Source organism: Notechis scutatus, chromosome 15, assembly GCF_049901735.1.
Source record: "Notechis scutatus isolate UNSWTSFEM ecotype Mainland chromosome 15, rNotScu1.2, whole genome shotgun sequence".
Classification (NCBI taxonomy): Eukaryota; Metazoa; Chordata; class Lepidosauria; order Squamata; family Elapidae; genus Notechis; species Notechis scutatus.
In genome coordinates, this window is record NC_142023.1 from 6,095,491 (window position 1) to 6,109,579 (window position 14,089).

The 14,089-nt window shown below is 42.6% G+C and overlaps 2 protein-coding genes across 6 annotated transcripts in view; both read left to right on the plus strand.

Moving 5' to 3' along the window:
- Window positions 1-14,089, plus strand: part of WHRN (whirlin) — a 142,290-nt gene that overhangs the window by 68,257 nt on the left and 59,944 nt on the right. The window lies entirely within an intron of this gene.
- AKNA (AT-hook transcription factor) overlaps window positions 1-14,089 on the plus strand; it is a 41,913-nt gene that overhangs the window by 197 nt on the left and 27,627 nt on the right. Inside the window, exons 2-4 of one of the 5 annotated variants that reach the window (XM_087943971.1) lie at window positions 493-639; window positions 11,519-12,173; window positions 12,892-14,018. In XM_087943971.1, the coding sequence (XP_087800097.1) occupies window positions 11,873-12,173; window positions 12,892-14,018 (1,428 nt within the window). In that variant the 5' untranslated portion in view covers window positions 493-639; window positions 11,519-11,872. The remainder of the gene's footprint in view (window positions 1-492; window positions 640-11,518; window positions 12,174-12,891; window positions 14,019-14,089) is intronic. The other 4 variants (XM_087943973.1, XM_087943972.1, XM_087943974.1 and 1 more) reach the window with 4 other exon arrangements.

The window sequence follows — 14,089 nt, forward strand, 5'->3', positions numbered from 1 at the left end:
GTTGGCGGGTTTGCAGAAAGATCCGGGCGGGGTGGGCATTGCAATTGTGGAGTGGGGGTGGGGGGGCATGTTTTTAAAACAAGGGACTGGAGACCACCCTTGCATCCTCTTTTCTTCCTGGTTTGTGCGCTCTTTCTGTGGAAAGGTTGTTTTTAATGCGGCTCGGAACCAGATTTTTTGGAGGGGGGAGAAGGGAGGGGAAACGTGGCTCTGTTTAGTCACTGTTTAGTTGGGACACTCTTTCCCCACCCACCCCGTTTTATTTGGGCGATCCCCCGAAACGAAGCGCCCTCTTTAACCAACCCCTTTGCTCTCCCATCCTTCCTTACGCGCCCCGCGCCGTTTCAGGTCTGGGTAGCAACGATTGCGCGAGATATGAGAGATGCCCTAACGCTGAAGAAAGAATCGCGCTGCCTTCATGAGGGTCAGGAACGTGCTTTTTTTTTCTTTTTGCCTAGTAGTGTGTGTGTGTGTGTGTGTGTGTTTGCCCAGACTGGATTTGAACCTCCTGTTGCTCTGGTTACCTTGAAGGAGGGAGGAAAGCAAAAGCGCCTTGCGGAGAAGTTCTTGTTGGTTTCGGCTCTGCTAAGCAACGGCTGGGAACGCTCAGGCCCCTGGTGAGCGGATCCGCCTAACCATGTAAGAGTTTTTTAAAGATTCCCCCCGCCTTCTTTATCAAAGGGGAAGGGTCTTTTATTTCAAGGCTTGTCATAGATTATAGGTTAATAGAGTTGGAAGGGACCTTGTAGGTCATCAAGTCCAACACCCCCCCCTCCCAAGGCAGGAGGCCCTATTCTGGTCACGTTTATTAGTTATGTTCATCTTAAAGAGAGAACCAACTTAGAAAGAAGGAGAGATTTTCTGACAGAACAATGGAATAAACTTTGCCTCCTTGGAGTTGTGGGTGGAGGTTTTCAAAAAATAGACTGAACAATCATTTGTTCAGGGAGGATAATGTATAAGGCTCCTGCCTTGAAGAGAGGGTTGGACTACAAGACCTCTGGGGTCCCTCCCGGCCTTATGAGTCTATATGTAGTCCATGAGCAGGACAAGAAGCAATGGAACTAATCAAGGAGAGAAGCAACCTAGAACTAAGAAATTTCCTGACAGAGAACAATTAATCAGTGGAATGACTTGTGGGTGCTTCTATCACTGGAGGTTTTTAAGAAGAGACTGGACAGGCACTTGTCTGAAACGGGGTATAAGGTCTCCTGCTTGAGCAGGGGGTTGGACTAGAAGACCTCCAAGGTCCCTTTTAGTTGTGTTATTGTTATGATTTGCCTGTGCTGGAATGGGTTCCTCTTAACTTTAGTTTTCTGTGGCTTTCCTGGGTTGTGCAAACTCCATAGCTCATCGCCTGACGGAAGCCTACAAAATGGTTGGTTTTAGTAACTAGCTAAAGAGCAGCAAAAGAGGAAATGTAGAATCGTAGAACTGGAAGGATCCTGAGAGGTTTTCAACCATCAGGGTTGATTTCCTTTAGGATTGACTGAGTCTTCACCGCAATTCAATAGGATCAATTCTTTGGCACTCAACTTTCCTTACAGAATAGAATGGAATGGAATGGAATGGAGTAGAGCAGAGTAGAGAGTAGAGTAGTAGAGTAGAGTAGAGATAGTAGAGTAGAGTAGAGAATAGAGTAGAATTCTTTATTGGCCAAGTGTGATTGGACACACAAGGAATTTGTCTTGGTGCAAATGCTCTCAGTGTACATAAAAGAAAAGAGACCTTCATCAAGAGTCAAGAATCATCAGGTACAACACTTAATGATAATCATAAGATACAACAAGCAATCAAATCATACTAGGAAACAGTCAATATAGATCGTAAGGATACAAGCGACAAAGTTACAGTCGTACAGTCACAAGTGGGAGGGGATGGGTGATAAGGAGGGATGAGAAGATTAATAGTAATAGTAGTGCAGACTTTGTAAATCGTTGGACAGTGTTGAGGGAATTATTTATTTAGCAGAGTGATGGCGTTTGGGGTAAAACTGTCCTTGTGTCTAGTTGTTCTGGTGTGCAGTGCTCTATAGCGTCGTTTTGAGGGAAGGAGTTGAAATAGTTTGTGTCCGGGATGTGAGGGGTCTGTAAATATTTTCACAGCCCTCTTTTTGATTCGTGCAGCATACAGGTGGCTCAATGGAAGGCAGGTTGGTAGTAATTCTGGTTTTTTATGGTCCAACTCTCCTAGCCATACAGTGCTGGGGTTAGGACCTCACTTTTGGGGGACAGCTTCTTGGATTCACCAAGGCAACCAAGCCTAAGGAAGAAAGATCTGCCTGGGCTGTTCTGAAGGCCTTGGAGCAAAGTCAAAGGGAGGCCAAAGTTAGTAACCAAAATATAATTTAAAAAAAATTAATACTTCCAAATGTGCAAGCTCTCTGGTTGTGGAAGCTTCGTAGCTCCACTTACATACCTATTTTGGAGATTAGGGGGAAAAAAACATTCTTTTAAATCTTGAGCCAAGCTCATGCTGCCTGGGGTGGATTGTGTATCTTTGGGCACTTATGAAGATTAACCAGGTTTTGTTCAAGGGAACAGTGGAGCCTCTTGCTTATCCTAGGGCTCTACCAGATGGCTTGCTTGCGGACTGTGTTCAAGAGAAAGAGAAGAATAAAACCCAGCAAAAAATCCACACGAAACTCTCCCTGCGGCACTTAATCAAAAATAATACGGTTATGCAAACAATTTAGTAGAAGCAAACAGTACAGGGGAAAGATAAGATCTGTACTTTTAACAGCTTTCTAACTGTTAGACTTTTGTACAGCTTCAACATGGTAGCCCTAACTTCTTTCTCTGTTGCTGAGAACTTCTATACCGGAGACAAATTCCGTGTGTGTCCAATCACACTCAGCCAATTAAAGAAACCTATTTTATTTATCCCTGCCTTTATGTCCAGTTTCTGTTCCCTTATCCCTGAAATTTGAAAGGTGTGAGCTTTAGAACAGAAGCCTATCCACTCTCGCGTGAAAGACAGCTAGTTTTTCTTCTTGCTTTCGAGTTTTGACAAACTCTTTTTTGTTCCCAAGAAGCTTCTTCAAGTCAAGGGGACTGCAAACCAGAGCTGTCTGGCAGCCTAGCTAGGTGGGTAGGGAAGGGAATCCCTTGGCTGCATATGGAATCATTTTCCTTTGTTTGAAGCATCATTTTAAGTTGTTAGATGAATTATGGCTTGGCCTTCAGCAAAAGCCAAAAGGTTTTTTTTTAATCAGGCAGAGTTCATGCACATGCCTGGATTATAAAAATTTTCAGCTAGCCATAAAAGCCACTTTTATTTTATTTTTTTGAAAATAATTTTTATTACAGTTTTCAAAAATACAAATCTCACTTATATTTGTAGCAACGGTTTGGCATCGACAAATACATTATTATATACATACCTACATTGATACTCCTTTAAGGTCTCTTACTTTATTTACTATAATCCTTTTTTCTAATCTTTATATCTGTTTTTTAAACACTCATACCACTTATCCCATGTTAGATAATATTCGGAATCCTCCTCGTCTTTCATTTCCAATGTGAGCTTATCCATTTTGGCGCATTCCAATATTTTTTTCTATAACTAAATCTTCTGAAGGGATATTAGCTCCTTTCCATAATTTTGCAAAGGTTTTCCTGACTAAGGCAGGACTAGAACTCACAATCTCCTGATGATTGGCTCAAAATCACCCAGTTGGCTTTCATGCATAAGGCAGGACTAGAACTCACTGTCTCCTGGTGATTGGACCAAACTCATTCAACTGGCTTTCATGCAAAAAGCAGGACTAGAACTCACCATCTCCTGATGAGAGGCCCAAAGTTACCCAGTTAGCTTTCCTGGCTAGGATGGGACTTCTCACTTTCTAGCCAGGTGCTTTAACCACTAGACCAAACTGGCATTTGCAGCTTGGGTGGGGGGGGGATCTGCAAAAAAGAGTTGAAATCCAGAAAGAGAAGGGAGGGAAGGATCCCCCTGGTTATTCACAGGAACAAAATATATACTGAGGGCTTTCTAGCAGTAAAATAATATTTTATATCCAAGTGACTTTCTAGGTTACAGATTCTGGCAGCCGGTGACTTATTACCAATAAATAGATTTTTTTTTTAAAAAAAAAAAGATTTTATTTTGGCTGGTGCTTCCCTAACATACTCTGTGATTTTTTTTAAAAAAAAAAAAAAAACTTGTTTTGCAATGGTATATGTATAGGAGGAGGGAGGTGACATTTTGCAATTAAAGGAATACAAACCAAGCACCATTCAATTTTCTTGCCCTGTTTGGTGTCTCTTTGACCTTGTATTGTCCGTTAATCTTAGAAAAGTCATCTGTGAGCTGGGAGAAATCAGATTTTTCTCCCCTCTGCCCTGTCCTTTACATTTGGCTGGCTAACTAAAGTAGGGGGATCTAAGAGACATGCCGCAGGCTTTTTGTAAGCTTTCCAGCCAGATGTTTGTGTAATTACAGAGGAGGGTAGATGCTTGCGAATTAGGCGGAGGGGGAAATGAATTAGGGGGTGGGGGAAATGAATGAGTGCCTCTAATGGACAGTTAGTTGTGGGGGGAAGCAAATGGATATTAATTAGGTTAGCAGTGACAAGACCTGTCTTATTACTGGTGTGGGCTTCAGTCAATGCTCTTTGTCTTGTTTGATAAGCAAGGAGGGAGCGAGACTAGTCTTTTTAGTCCTCAAGCTTGTGTTGTAACACTTAACTGGCAATCTTCACTTTAAAAATGACAACATGGTTTTGAACAATAGGAATAGAGAACATTGTTGCTTTACTGGCTGACCTAACAGCTGTCCAGCTTTGGATTCTCCATGGGGATGGAAGGCAGCTGTCCAGAATTTCAGATGGATCTTTTTCAGGGCCCCATCTGGAGAAGAATTGAATATGTGACTTATTTAGCCAATCAGACTAGGTATTCTGTCCTGAACTGCAATGTTTTGCATTTAATCAGTGTCACTCTAATTAAATTGTCTTTCTTTTTTCTTGGTGGTCCCCTCTGCCTTTTTAAGAGTCTTCAAAATGCCTCTCCTTAGAGTTTAGGGTCAAAGGCTCCAAAATCCATCAATCATAGATGTGTAGGGGGAAAAAAAACAGGCAGAGCTGGGGGGGTGGAGTTAAGCAAGTCATCAACCTAGAGTCTTTACAATGCTACAAACAATCCAAGTCGAACCCCTTCTGAATTCCATTGACCCTTATCAGGCACCAATTTAATGTTGAACTTTAGTTGGCCAGATTCTTGTGAATCAATGAATCAATCTTCAATGCTGCAACCTAAACGGTGGTCCTCATTCTTTGTGCCCTGACTGAATGGGACAACTTGCTGCAGCCAACTCGCCATGGCCAACTCGCCATGGCCAACTCATCATCATCATCAGCTCACCACAGCCAACTCGCCTTGGCCAATTCTCTGCATGGCAATTTAACAATTCAATTTAATTATTTAAAATAAATAAATAAAATATTTACATTTTTGTCATTCACATTACATTCTGTCCCTCCTGTTGCATCCTTTCTTTAAGGATTCCGTGCCACCATTTCTTTGATATTAATGTAACTCTTGTCCTGCAGCTAGTTATCCCATGATAAGTTGGCCATCGCAAGTTGCCTCGTGGTGAGTTGGCCACAGTGAGTGGGCTGTGGTGAATTGTCATAGACCCATGCCCGATCGGATGGACCCAAGCAAGGTTTTAGAATAACTGATAGCTTTTTAACTGCTCTTCGGGGCGGGTGGGAATTGTAGTCCAATGATAGACCGATGGATTGGGAAGGAGAAGAAGGTGGACTTTCCCATTGGAGGTTTCAAAGGGTGTCCTGGAAGGTTGAAGAACCTGACGGAGCGACCTTCTTTTTGGAAGGATGAACTACCTTTCTTAAATAATCCTGAAAATATTGCTGCGTGGTATAATTTCCAATGCCTTTCTTGTTTCCAAAAGATGTTTTGGACCAATTAAGCTCGGTTCAAAAGTCGTAGAGGAGATTTCATCTGATCTTGAATCCCTGGTTGAGATGATGATGATCAGAATGAAAAAAAAAAAAAAGATGATAGACTTTGATAGCTAAGTAGGTGGTCCTTGTATCTTCTCTCTGGAAGCTCTGGAGAATTATTTGAGGGCTTAATATCTGGAAGAAACCCACCAGCTTAAAAATCTCTACAGCCAGAGTTTCGTGAGCCTGAGCATTCCAGGGTGACTGTAACACGGTGTTCACTTCTGGTGCTCAAAGCAACTTCGAAACCAACGTTGCTGAGCTGCTAAGAGATTTTTGCACCAAAGAATTGTCCTCTGCACAGCTGCTGCTTCAGGTTTCCTTTGCGGCTTGCAAGAAATTCTTTAGCTTTGCTATTTTGCTGATGTGTTTCTCACTCCTCTGTGGTTAGGCCTCATTTTCTTCCCCCGTGGCCTATTTCTCCATCAGTCTTTGGCAATTCTGCTTTTAGTTTGGCGACAGTTGTTGGTTTTTTTTTGGGTTTTTTTGAGCTTCCTCTTCACACTTCGGGTCTGTCTTTTCGGGCTGCAGGTGTGTGTCTCGGATCATCTTGAGTCCAACTTCCTGTGTTTTATTTCTGTGACCTGGCTTAGAGCAGAATTAACTGGGTGCAAAAGATTTCTGGTAATTGACAGGCTTATTTTTCCATTTTAAAGAGTTTGTGGTTTTCTACCTCAATTGCAAATTGTTTTAGATTCTTCCATTGAGTAAGATTTTATCACACAACTCTCTCTCTCTCTCTCTCCTCTCTCTCTGTCTCTGTCTCTGTCTCTCTTTCTCTCTCTCTGTTTGTCTGTCTCTCTCTGTCTCTCTCTCTCAACCTCCCTCCCTCTCTCCCCAACTGTCTTAGTGATATTTCTATCACTTACCCTTCCTGTTTGCGTTTCCAGCCATTATATGCAATCAAGTAAACCTACATCAGATAATGCTAGTAGCTCTGTTCAAATCTCGATTAACCTTTGCAAGAGATGCTTTCAAAATGAATAAACCAGGGTCTCTAGGACCAAGCTCTTCACCCTTTTAAATCCTGCCTTGGGAAAGGATTAGATGATCTCTGCGAGTCCCATCCAGTCGTTGGATTAGGTTACCTTCAGAACTGGTGATCAGGGCAACCCTTTCCTCAAACAAAACATTGCATGAGAAAAGCCTGAGCGAGGCAGGAGGTATCTGATAAGACTTCAGTTTGGTATCTCAAGGTTTTGTCTCCATAGAGATGCTATCGGAGTCTAACAGGCTCAATGGCAGGGCCATTCTTTCTCTTTTAAAAAAGCCACAACTTTTTAAGGCCTGGTGCCAAGTCCCCGGATTCTTCTACCAAACTGTAAGGTGTGGCAGTACGCTTAAGCTAAAAATGAACCAAAACAAAGACTTAAATGGAGGCTTGCAAATCAAAGAAAGCGGACTTTATATTTGATCAAAGTTAAAGTTCTAGGTAAGAAATTCCTAGCACATCACAAGAGACATGGGAGGAAAATTCTACAAAATGCAGAAAGATGTCCTGTCCTTTTTATACATGCAAAAGTCTTTGTTCTTAGTTCTCTAATGACCTTGTAAATCTCTAGTCATGTAATCTAACTAGTTGTAAAACACTAGTCATGTAATCTAATTTAAGATTTACATCTTCCTGCAACAAGCAGATTCTATTGGCTGTATTATCTTTTCTCCCATTGTCTCCCTAATTGATCATTTGAGGAGTACACTTCAAAGATATGGATTACTCTGGGAGGTTTAGGAGATGTTACATTTGCAGAGAATGCCATGAGATCTGTCAATCCAGGAAAACAGATGGATTCAGATTGATTTAGATGGGAGGACATAGGCCTTAATAGGAGAAGGATGTAATTGATAGCAGGCATGAGTTTACAATTGTTTTACAACAAGTGAATGGTTAAGGAAATCGTTTCTTACAACAGCAAGATAACAAATGCCTATAGAGTAGCTTTCTACTTAATGCTATAATATATTCTACTACATTTCTTTATTTATTATTGCTATTCCCTTCAAAACCATAACATCGCAAGGAATTCAACTTCATAACAATTGCAACATTCTTTCTTCTTAAAAGAAAAAGGTGTTATGATTAGATGTGTTTGCAATTTTTTAAAAATAACAATAGCAAAATTTGGCAGGGTCAAAGCCAACTGCTGAATCAAATGATCGGAACGGATTTTGGACACTTTCTGAGGGTGGAACCATAGTAAAAAAAAAATATGTTTGGCATCATCGCAGAAATTGTAATCAGAGCTACTTGCAGATTCTGTAAGGCGCTTTTCAGAAATTTGGATAGCTTTGGCACATGGTGGAGGGATTTAGAAAAGAACAGAATAATGGAGTTGGAAGGGACCTTTGGAGGTCTTCTAGTCTGACCCCTGATCAAGCAGAAGACCTTATATCATTTCAGACGTGGCTGTCCAGTCTCTTCTTAAAAGACTCCAGTGATGGAGCACCCACAACTTCTGAAGGCAAGCCATTCCACTGGTTAATTGTTCTCACTTTTAGAAGGGGAAAAAAAAAAAGATTTTCCTTATTTTATCTGCCCATTTTGAATGAGGCCACTTTCCAGAACTTTGCCAAGAACAATTTCTAAAGTTTCTAAGAAACGCTTTAAAAAGTGCAGACGTTCTAGCAAGCAGCTGCATACCTCCAAGAACTTGTTACTGCTGCAAATGTCTTGCAGCCTTTGCAAAAAAGGTGTTCTTGCTCATCATTTTGGCTAAATCTCCAAGGTGAATGCTGAGAAAGAACTAAGGAGAAATTTCCTGACAGTTAGAACAATTAAACAGTGGGATGACTTTGCCCCCGAAATTTATGGAGGTTTTCAAAAGAGATGGACAACCAATTACCTGGAATGGTACAATCTCTCTCTCACACACACAAACACAATCCCCCCCTCACACACACACACAATCTCTCACACACATAGACACAATCTCTCTCTGTCCATCAGACAAACACACAATCTATCTCTCACACACATACACATAATCTCTCTCTCTCTCTCTCTCAAACACATACAGAATCTCTCTCACACACAAACACAAACACAATCCCTTTCTCTCTCTTACACACACACACACAATCTCTCTCACACACAAACACAATCCCCTCCCTCACACACACAATCTCTCTCTCACACAATCTCTCTCTCTCTCCATCAGACACACACACAATCTCTCACAAACAATCCCCTCTCTCTCTCACACACACACAATCTATCTCACACACACATACACATAATCTCTCTCTCTTCATCAGACACACACACAATCTGTCACACACACATACATACACATAATCTCTCTCTCTCAGACACACACACAATCTGACACACAAACACAATCTCTCTCTCTCTCTCTCTCTCTCTCTCTCTCTCTCTCTCTCTCTCCTATCTTAACCTTGTTGGTCAAATGTTGGATCACTGCCTGGACCAGATCCAATCTGATGCAAAGAACCTTCTGTATCCTCCACACAGCATCCAAGAGTTTTGTTGAATTAACCAATGCAACCTCAAACTAAAATAAAATCCAAGTAAAATCCACCTTTCTGCACAGTCCTCGAATTACTGACTGGAGCTCACTGGGCACTTAAGGGGACCACAGCCAGATTCAGAATGAGAGTCCAGAGTGGGGAAAATAAACCCAACCGACCAACACAAACCAGCATATTAATTCACTTTGGAGATTGAGCATATCAGGGCAGCTTTCCAAAGAGGTTTAGAACAAGGAAAGATTTACGGATTTTGGAAACATATAAAAATGGGACCCTGGGCTGTTTTCCTCAGCAATGACCCTTCCAGATAAATAATCCACAAAACATCTATTCTTCTTTCCTCTCCTATGTGGACATAAGACCAAAACAACCAAAATTACATAAGGGAACATAGAAGAGAGTTACGAATGGAAGATATTTCTAACTCTCTTCTATTTTAGAATACAATACAAATGAAGCACAGATTCATAAATACGGATACAAATGTGAGTAAGTTTGGACTGGTTGTTAGGGCACCAGGGTAGAAAGCATGAGAGCACGAGTTCAAATCCTGATTTAGCCATGAAAGCAGCTGGGTGACTTTGGGCCAATCACCAGGAGACGGTGAGTTCTAGTCCTGCTTTAAGCACGAAAGCCAGCTGGGTGACTTCAGGGCAGTCATTCTCTGTCAGCCCAACCTACCTTAAAGAGCTGTTGTCATGGGAAAAATAGGAGGAAATTGTATTGTATATGTTCACCATCTTGAGTTATTTATAAAAATAATAAAGGGGAGATAAAATAAAAATAAAAAAATATTCCTATTCAGCCTCCTTGAAATGTGGCAGCATGCTCTAGAAAAGCCTTATTTGAAAGCACCAGGACATAGTAAACAACTGTGTGGAACCTGAGCATACAAATCCAGCAAGGTTTTTTTTATTCTTCCCTTACCAAAAATACCCTCCTTCGTAGCCTCCGTGGCTTAAACGTGGAGCCCCATTTTAAAAGAAGTACAAAACGCTTTCTTTTTTTTCCCCTGCCCTTCCTCAAAAGTACTTTCACCAGAACGCTGTGAACTTTACTTAAATAGTTCATCACCCAGGGCCACTCAGATCTACTTGGTTTTAATAGAGAAGCTATCAGATGGCGAAAGATTTAGAAACAGGGATGACGACCATTTCCCCAAATCCTTCAGCGGCTACTCAAGATAGTTCCCAAAAGTTAAGACGGTAGAAGTGAACTTCGCCAAAAATCCTCCTTTGATGTCACAAAAACAAAAAGCAGCAAACAACTTGCCACTTGAGACAAATGGTTATCCAACATCTTTTTAAAATCTTCCAGTGTTGGAGCGTTCACAACTTCTGGTGGCAGGCTGTTCCAACTGATTAATTATTCTCACTGTTGGGACATTTCTCCTTAAGTCTTAGGTTGGATCTCTCCTTCATTAACCTCCATCCATTGCTTCTTGTCCTGCCTTCAGGTGCTTTGCAGAATAGGTTGAACCCCCTCTTCTTTGGGGCAGAATATTGGAAGACTGCCATCATCATGCCACCCCTAATCCTTCTTTTCATTAAACTGACCAAGAAAGAAGGAAGATGATGATTAAAGCACGCATTCAGAAGCATCCATTCTCTTCTGGGCAGCTCGCTGGAGTGGGAGACTTCATTTCTTCTTAACTTGATGGAATCAATGCAGTCATTCTGTGATTGGGGGGGGGGGGTTAAGCTGCCCCTTTTGTGTTTGCGTGGTAAGTGGCACTGCCTGAAGCCACATCTGTGCATCTCCAGCTGCATAGATAGAAGAGCCAGAGGAGGGGAGGCACTTCCTGGAACCACGCTAACTCCAAGCCAATTTCAAATATAGAAGATTCCCCTCGCTGAACGTTCATGTCTTAAAGGAGCTTAATTCAAGATTAGCCTTACTTAATACCTTCCAGAGCTTTTAACATGCTTGGAAGTAGAATTCCATTGGAGGGAAACCCTCAAGTTGCAAGTGAGGTGAACAGGATGGGCTGGTCAAAGTGACATCTCTTTTTCCTTTCTTCTCTCTCTCTCAATTCCACCCCCCTCTCTCTCTAGGCAGGTGGCGCTTTCCATATTGAGAGAATCTGCAGAAGATCATTAAAGCTACCCTGAGAATTGCAAGTTCACCACCCCAACCTGAAAACTTCAGAAGCCTCCATCTTCTCATTGAATTGGCAGCCTATGGATAAACCATGGAACTTTGGACCCCGTCTAAACCCATTTTTCTGCGTCGTTATTTATTCCGACACTCTCCTTGGGGTGGAAGCATTGAGTGAAGCCTCCATGTGACGCTACTTTCTTGGCAGATGAAAAGGCCCAAATGAAGGATCTGGCTTATCTTTCTTTTTTTGCATTGAGGAAATCATTCCACCACCATTCACACCATTAAACTTCCCTTCCTGGGAATGCAGGAATGGCCAACGGAGGAAGCCATGGCTTTGGAGAGCAGCCCTACGAGGAGAAGGAGTCAGAAGAAGGTGCTGGAGTTGAAGGGAGAAGAGATGGAGACTTCCAGTTGGGAGAAAACAGCCTTATTGGGAATTTGGATGGCTGGACCTTGTCTTCTTCCCAGGAGATCCTGGAAGATGAAGAACGTTTGGGGGAACTGAAGGACTATCAACACCTTTTGGAAGAAGGCGAACAAGGTTTTGATCTCGGTGAACTTCAAGATCTTGAACATGCAGGAGATGTCAATGCTACAAGTCCCCTGCCAGGTGAGTAACACAGGAAATTAGGGACCCAAATTTCTGGTAAGATTATTTAGAGTACTGGTTGGAGCTAGAACAAAAGCTGGATGCAATCTTTATTTTTTAAACATCTTTTTAAATTCTGTCTCTCTTTGGCTTTTCCAGCTCCTAGTTTCTGTATATTTTCAGCCAGACCCTGAAACACCAAAGTATGAGTCTAATGTTCTTGCTAAAGGTGCCAATACTAGGGCTATTTAGCACTCCAGATTAACTCTTCTTTCAAGCAATTGGCTTTCCTGGAATTGTGCAAGAAACACAACCAGTATTTGCTCAGTATTATGGATCCAGCATCATTTGGGTAAATAAATGGCAGAAAGATCTTCAGATTGACAGCTGCTTGAAAGCCCATGTAAGAAGGATGTATGATTTATAAGAACCCCTATACCAGGGGTGTCCAACCTTGGCAACTTTAAGACTTGTGGACTTCAACTCCCAGAATTCCTCAGCCAGCTGGCTGAGGAATTCTGGGAGTTGAAGTCCACAAGTCTTAAAGTTGCCAAGGTTGGACAACCCTGCCCTATACCCTTTGATACATTTTTCATTTGTGGTTATTAGCTTTGAACAAAATGTAATGTTTTGATTTGTGTTGGCCGCCCTAAACTATAAGATGGGTTGGAAGGAAATGGGTTGATAATTAGGACAAGGTGAGAGAGACCTTCTAATATTATGTCCTTCTCTTGTTTAGAGGAGAAAAGGAGTCCCAAGGATCTTGGCATGAGGTCTTACTTCCAGCTAGATAGGAGGCGTGAAGAAGACAGCACTGAAGTTGAGAAGACAAGAGGGACATGGGACAGCCAGGACGATGTCCAAGCTGAGCTTTTTTTTGAAGGCCAGTCCAGTTCAGACTTCAGTCCCAGTCCTGAGGTCCTGCAAGACCCTCTTGCTTTGTATAAATGCAGCTTTGCCTCCGATAATGTGGATGATGAACTCTCTGAGAGCTCCAACCTTAGCCCTTCTCCCTGTGGTCCCCCTCCAATGTGCACCCAACTAGAAATTGAACCTCAAATTCCGGGTGAGGATGGTCTGGACTTCCCTGAAGATCGAAAGTTCTCCTGGGAGTCAGGAAGAAACCCAGAAAGCCATGGTTCTCTCGCAAGTTCCTTGCAGTACAATCGGCGCCTCTTGGATTTCCAATCTTTGGAAGATCTTCAGAATTGTCCCAGCATCGATGCCGAGACTTGTCCAGAGTTATCTTGGATGGAGAACTTGGAACAACCTCTGGAGAAAGAATCTCAAGCCCTCCAGCAGCTCGCTTTCAACCACGCTGAGGAAAGTCTTTTGGATTCCAGAGGGACAACGCAGATGCCCCACACCTTCACACGAGTTGGTAGCCAACTGGAGAAGCGCACACGCAAGCCAAAAGCAGATGTACCCCATGGGCTGTTGTCCAAAGGTCCAAGGCAGTCCAGATCTCTGAGCCCTCAACGAATTACCAGTCAGAAGAAACCGGGACGTCCTGCTTTGAAAGAACCAAACCGAGAGACTTTGTCAAACTCTGGGGCAAAAGACGTCACCCAATATGGCCGAGGGAAACTCAACTACCCATTACCAGATCTCTCCAAAGTAGAACCCCGGGTCAAGTTCCCCAAGGATCCTCAAAGCTACCAACCACCTCAAGGGAAGACTTCTCCAGCCAGCAGGAAGGAGGTTAGGAAGCCAGTCATCTTCAAGTCTCCTGCCGAGATTGTCCGAGAGGTGTTGCTGAATAGCGGAGAAGGTCCTCCCGCAAAATGCCTCACGCCCACCGTCTCTGTTATTCCCGAGGAACTGAAGTCCCCCAGACAGGCTACGGAGCTGGTGCATCAGCTTCAGGTAAGGTCTCCCAGACGCGTTCCGAAAAATGCCGAAAAACTTTGCAGCATCAATTTGGGGCTCGATATTGC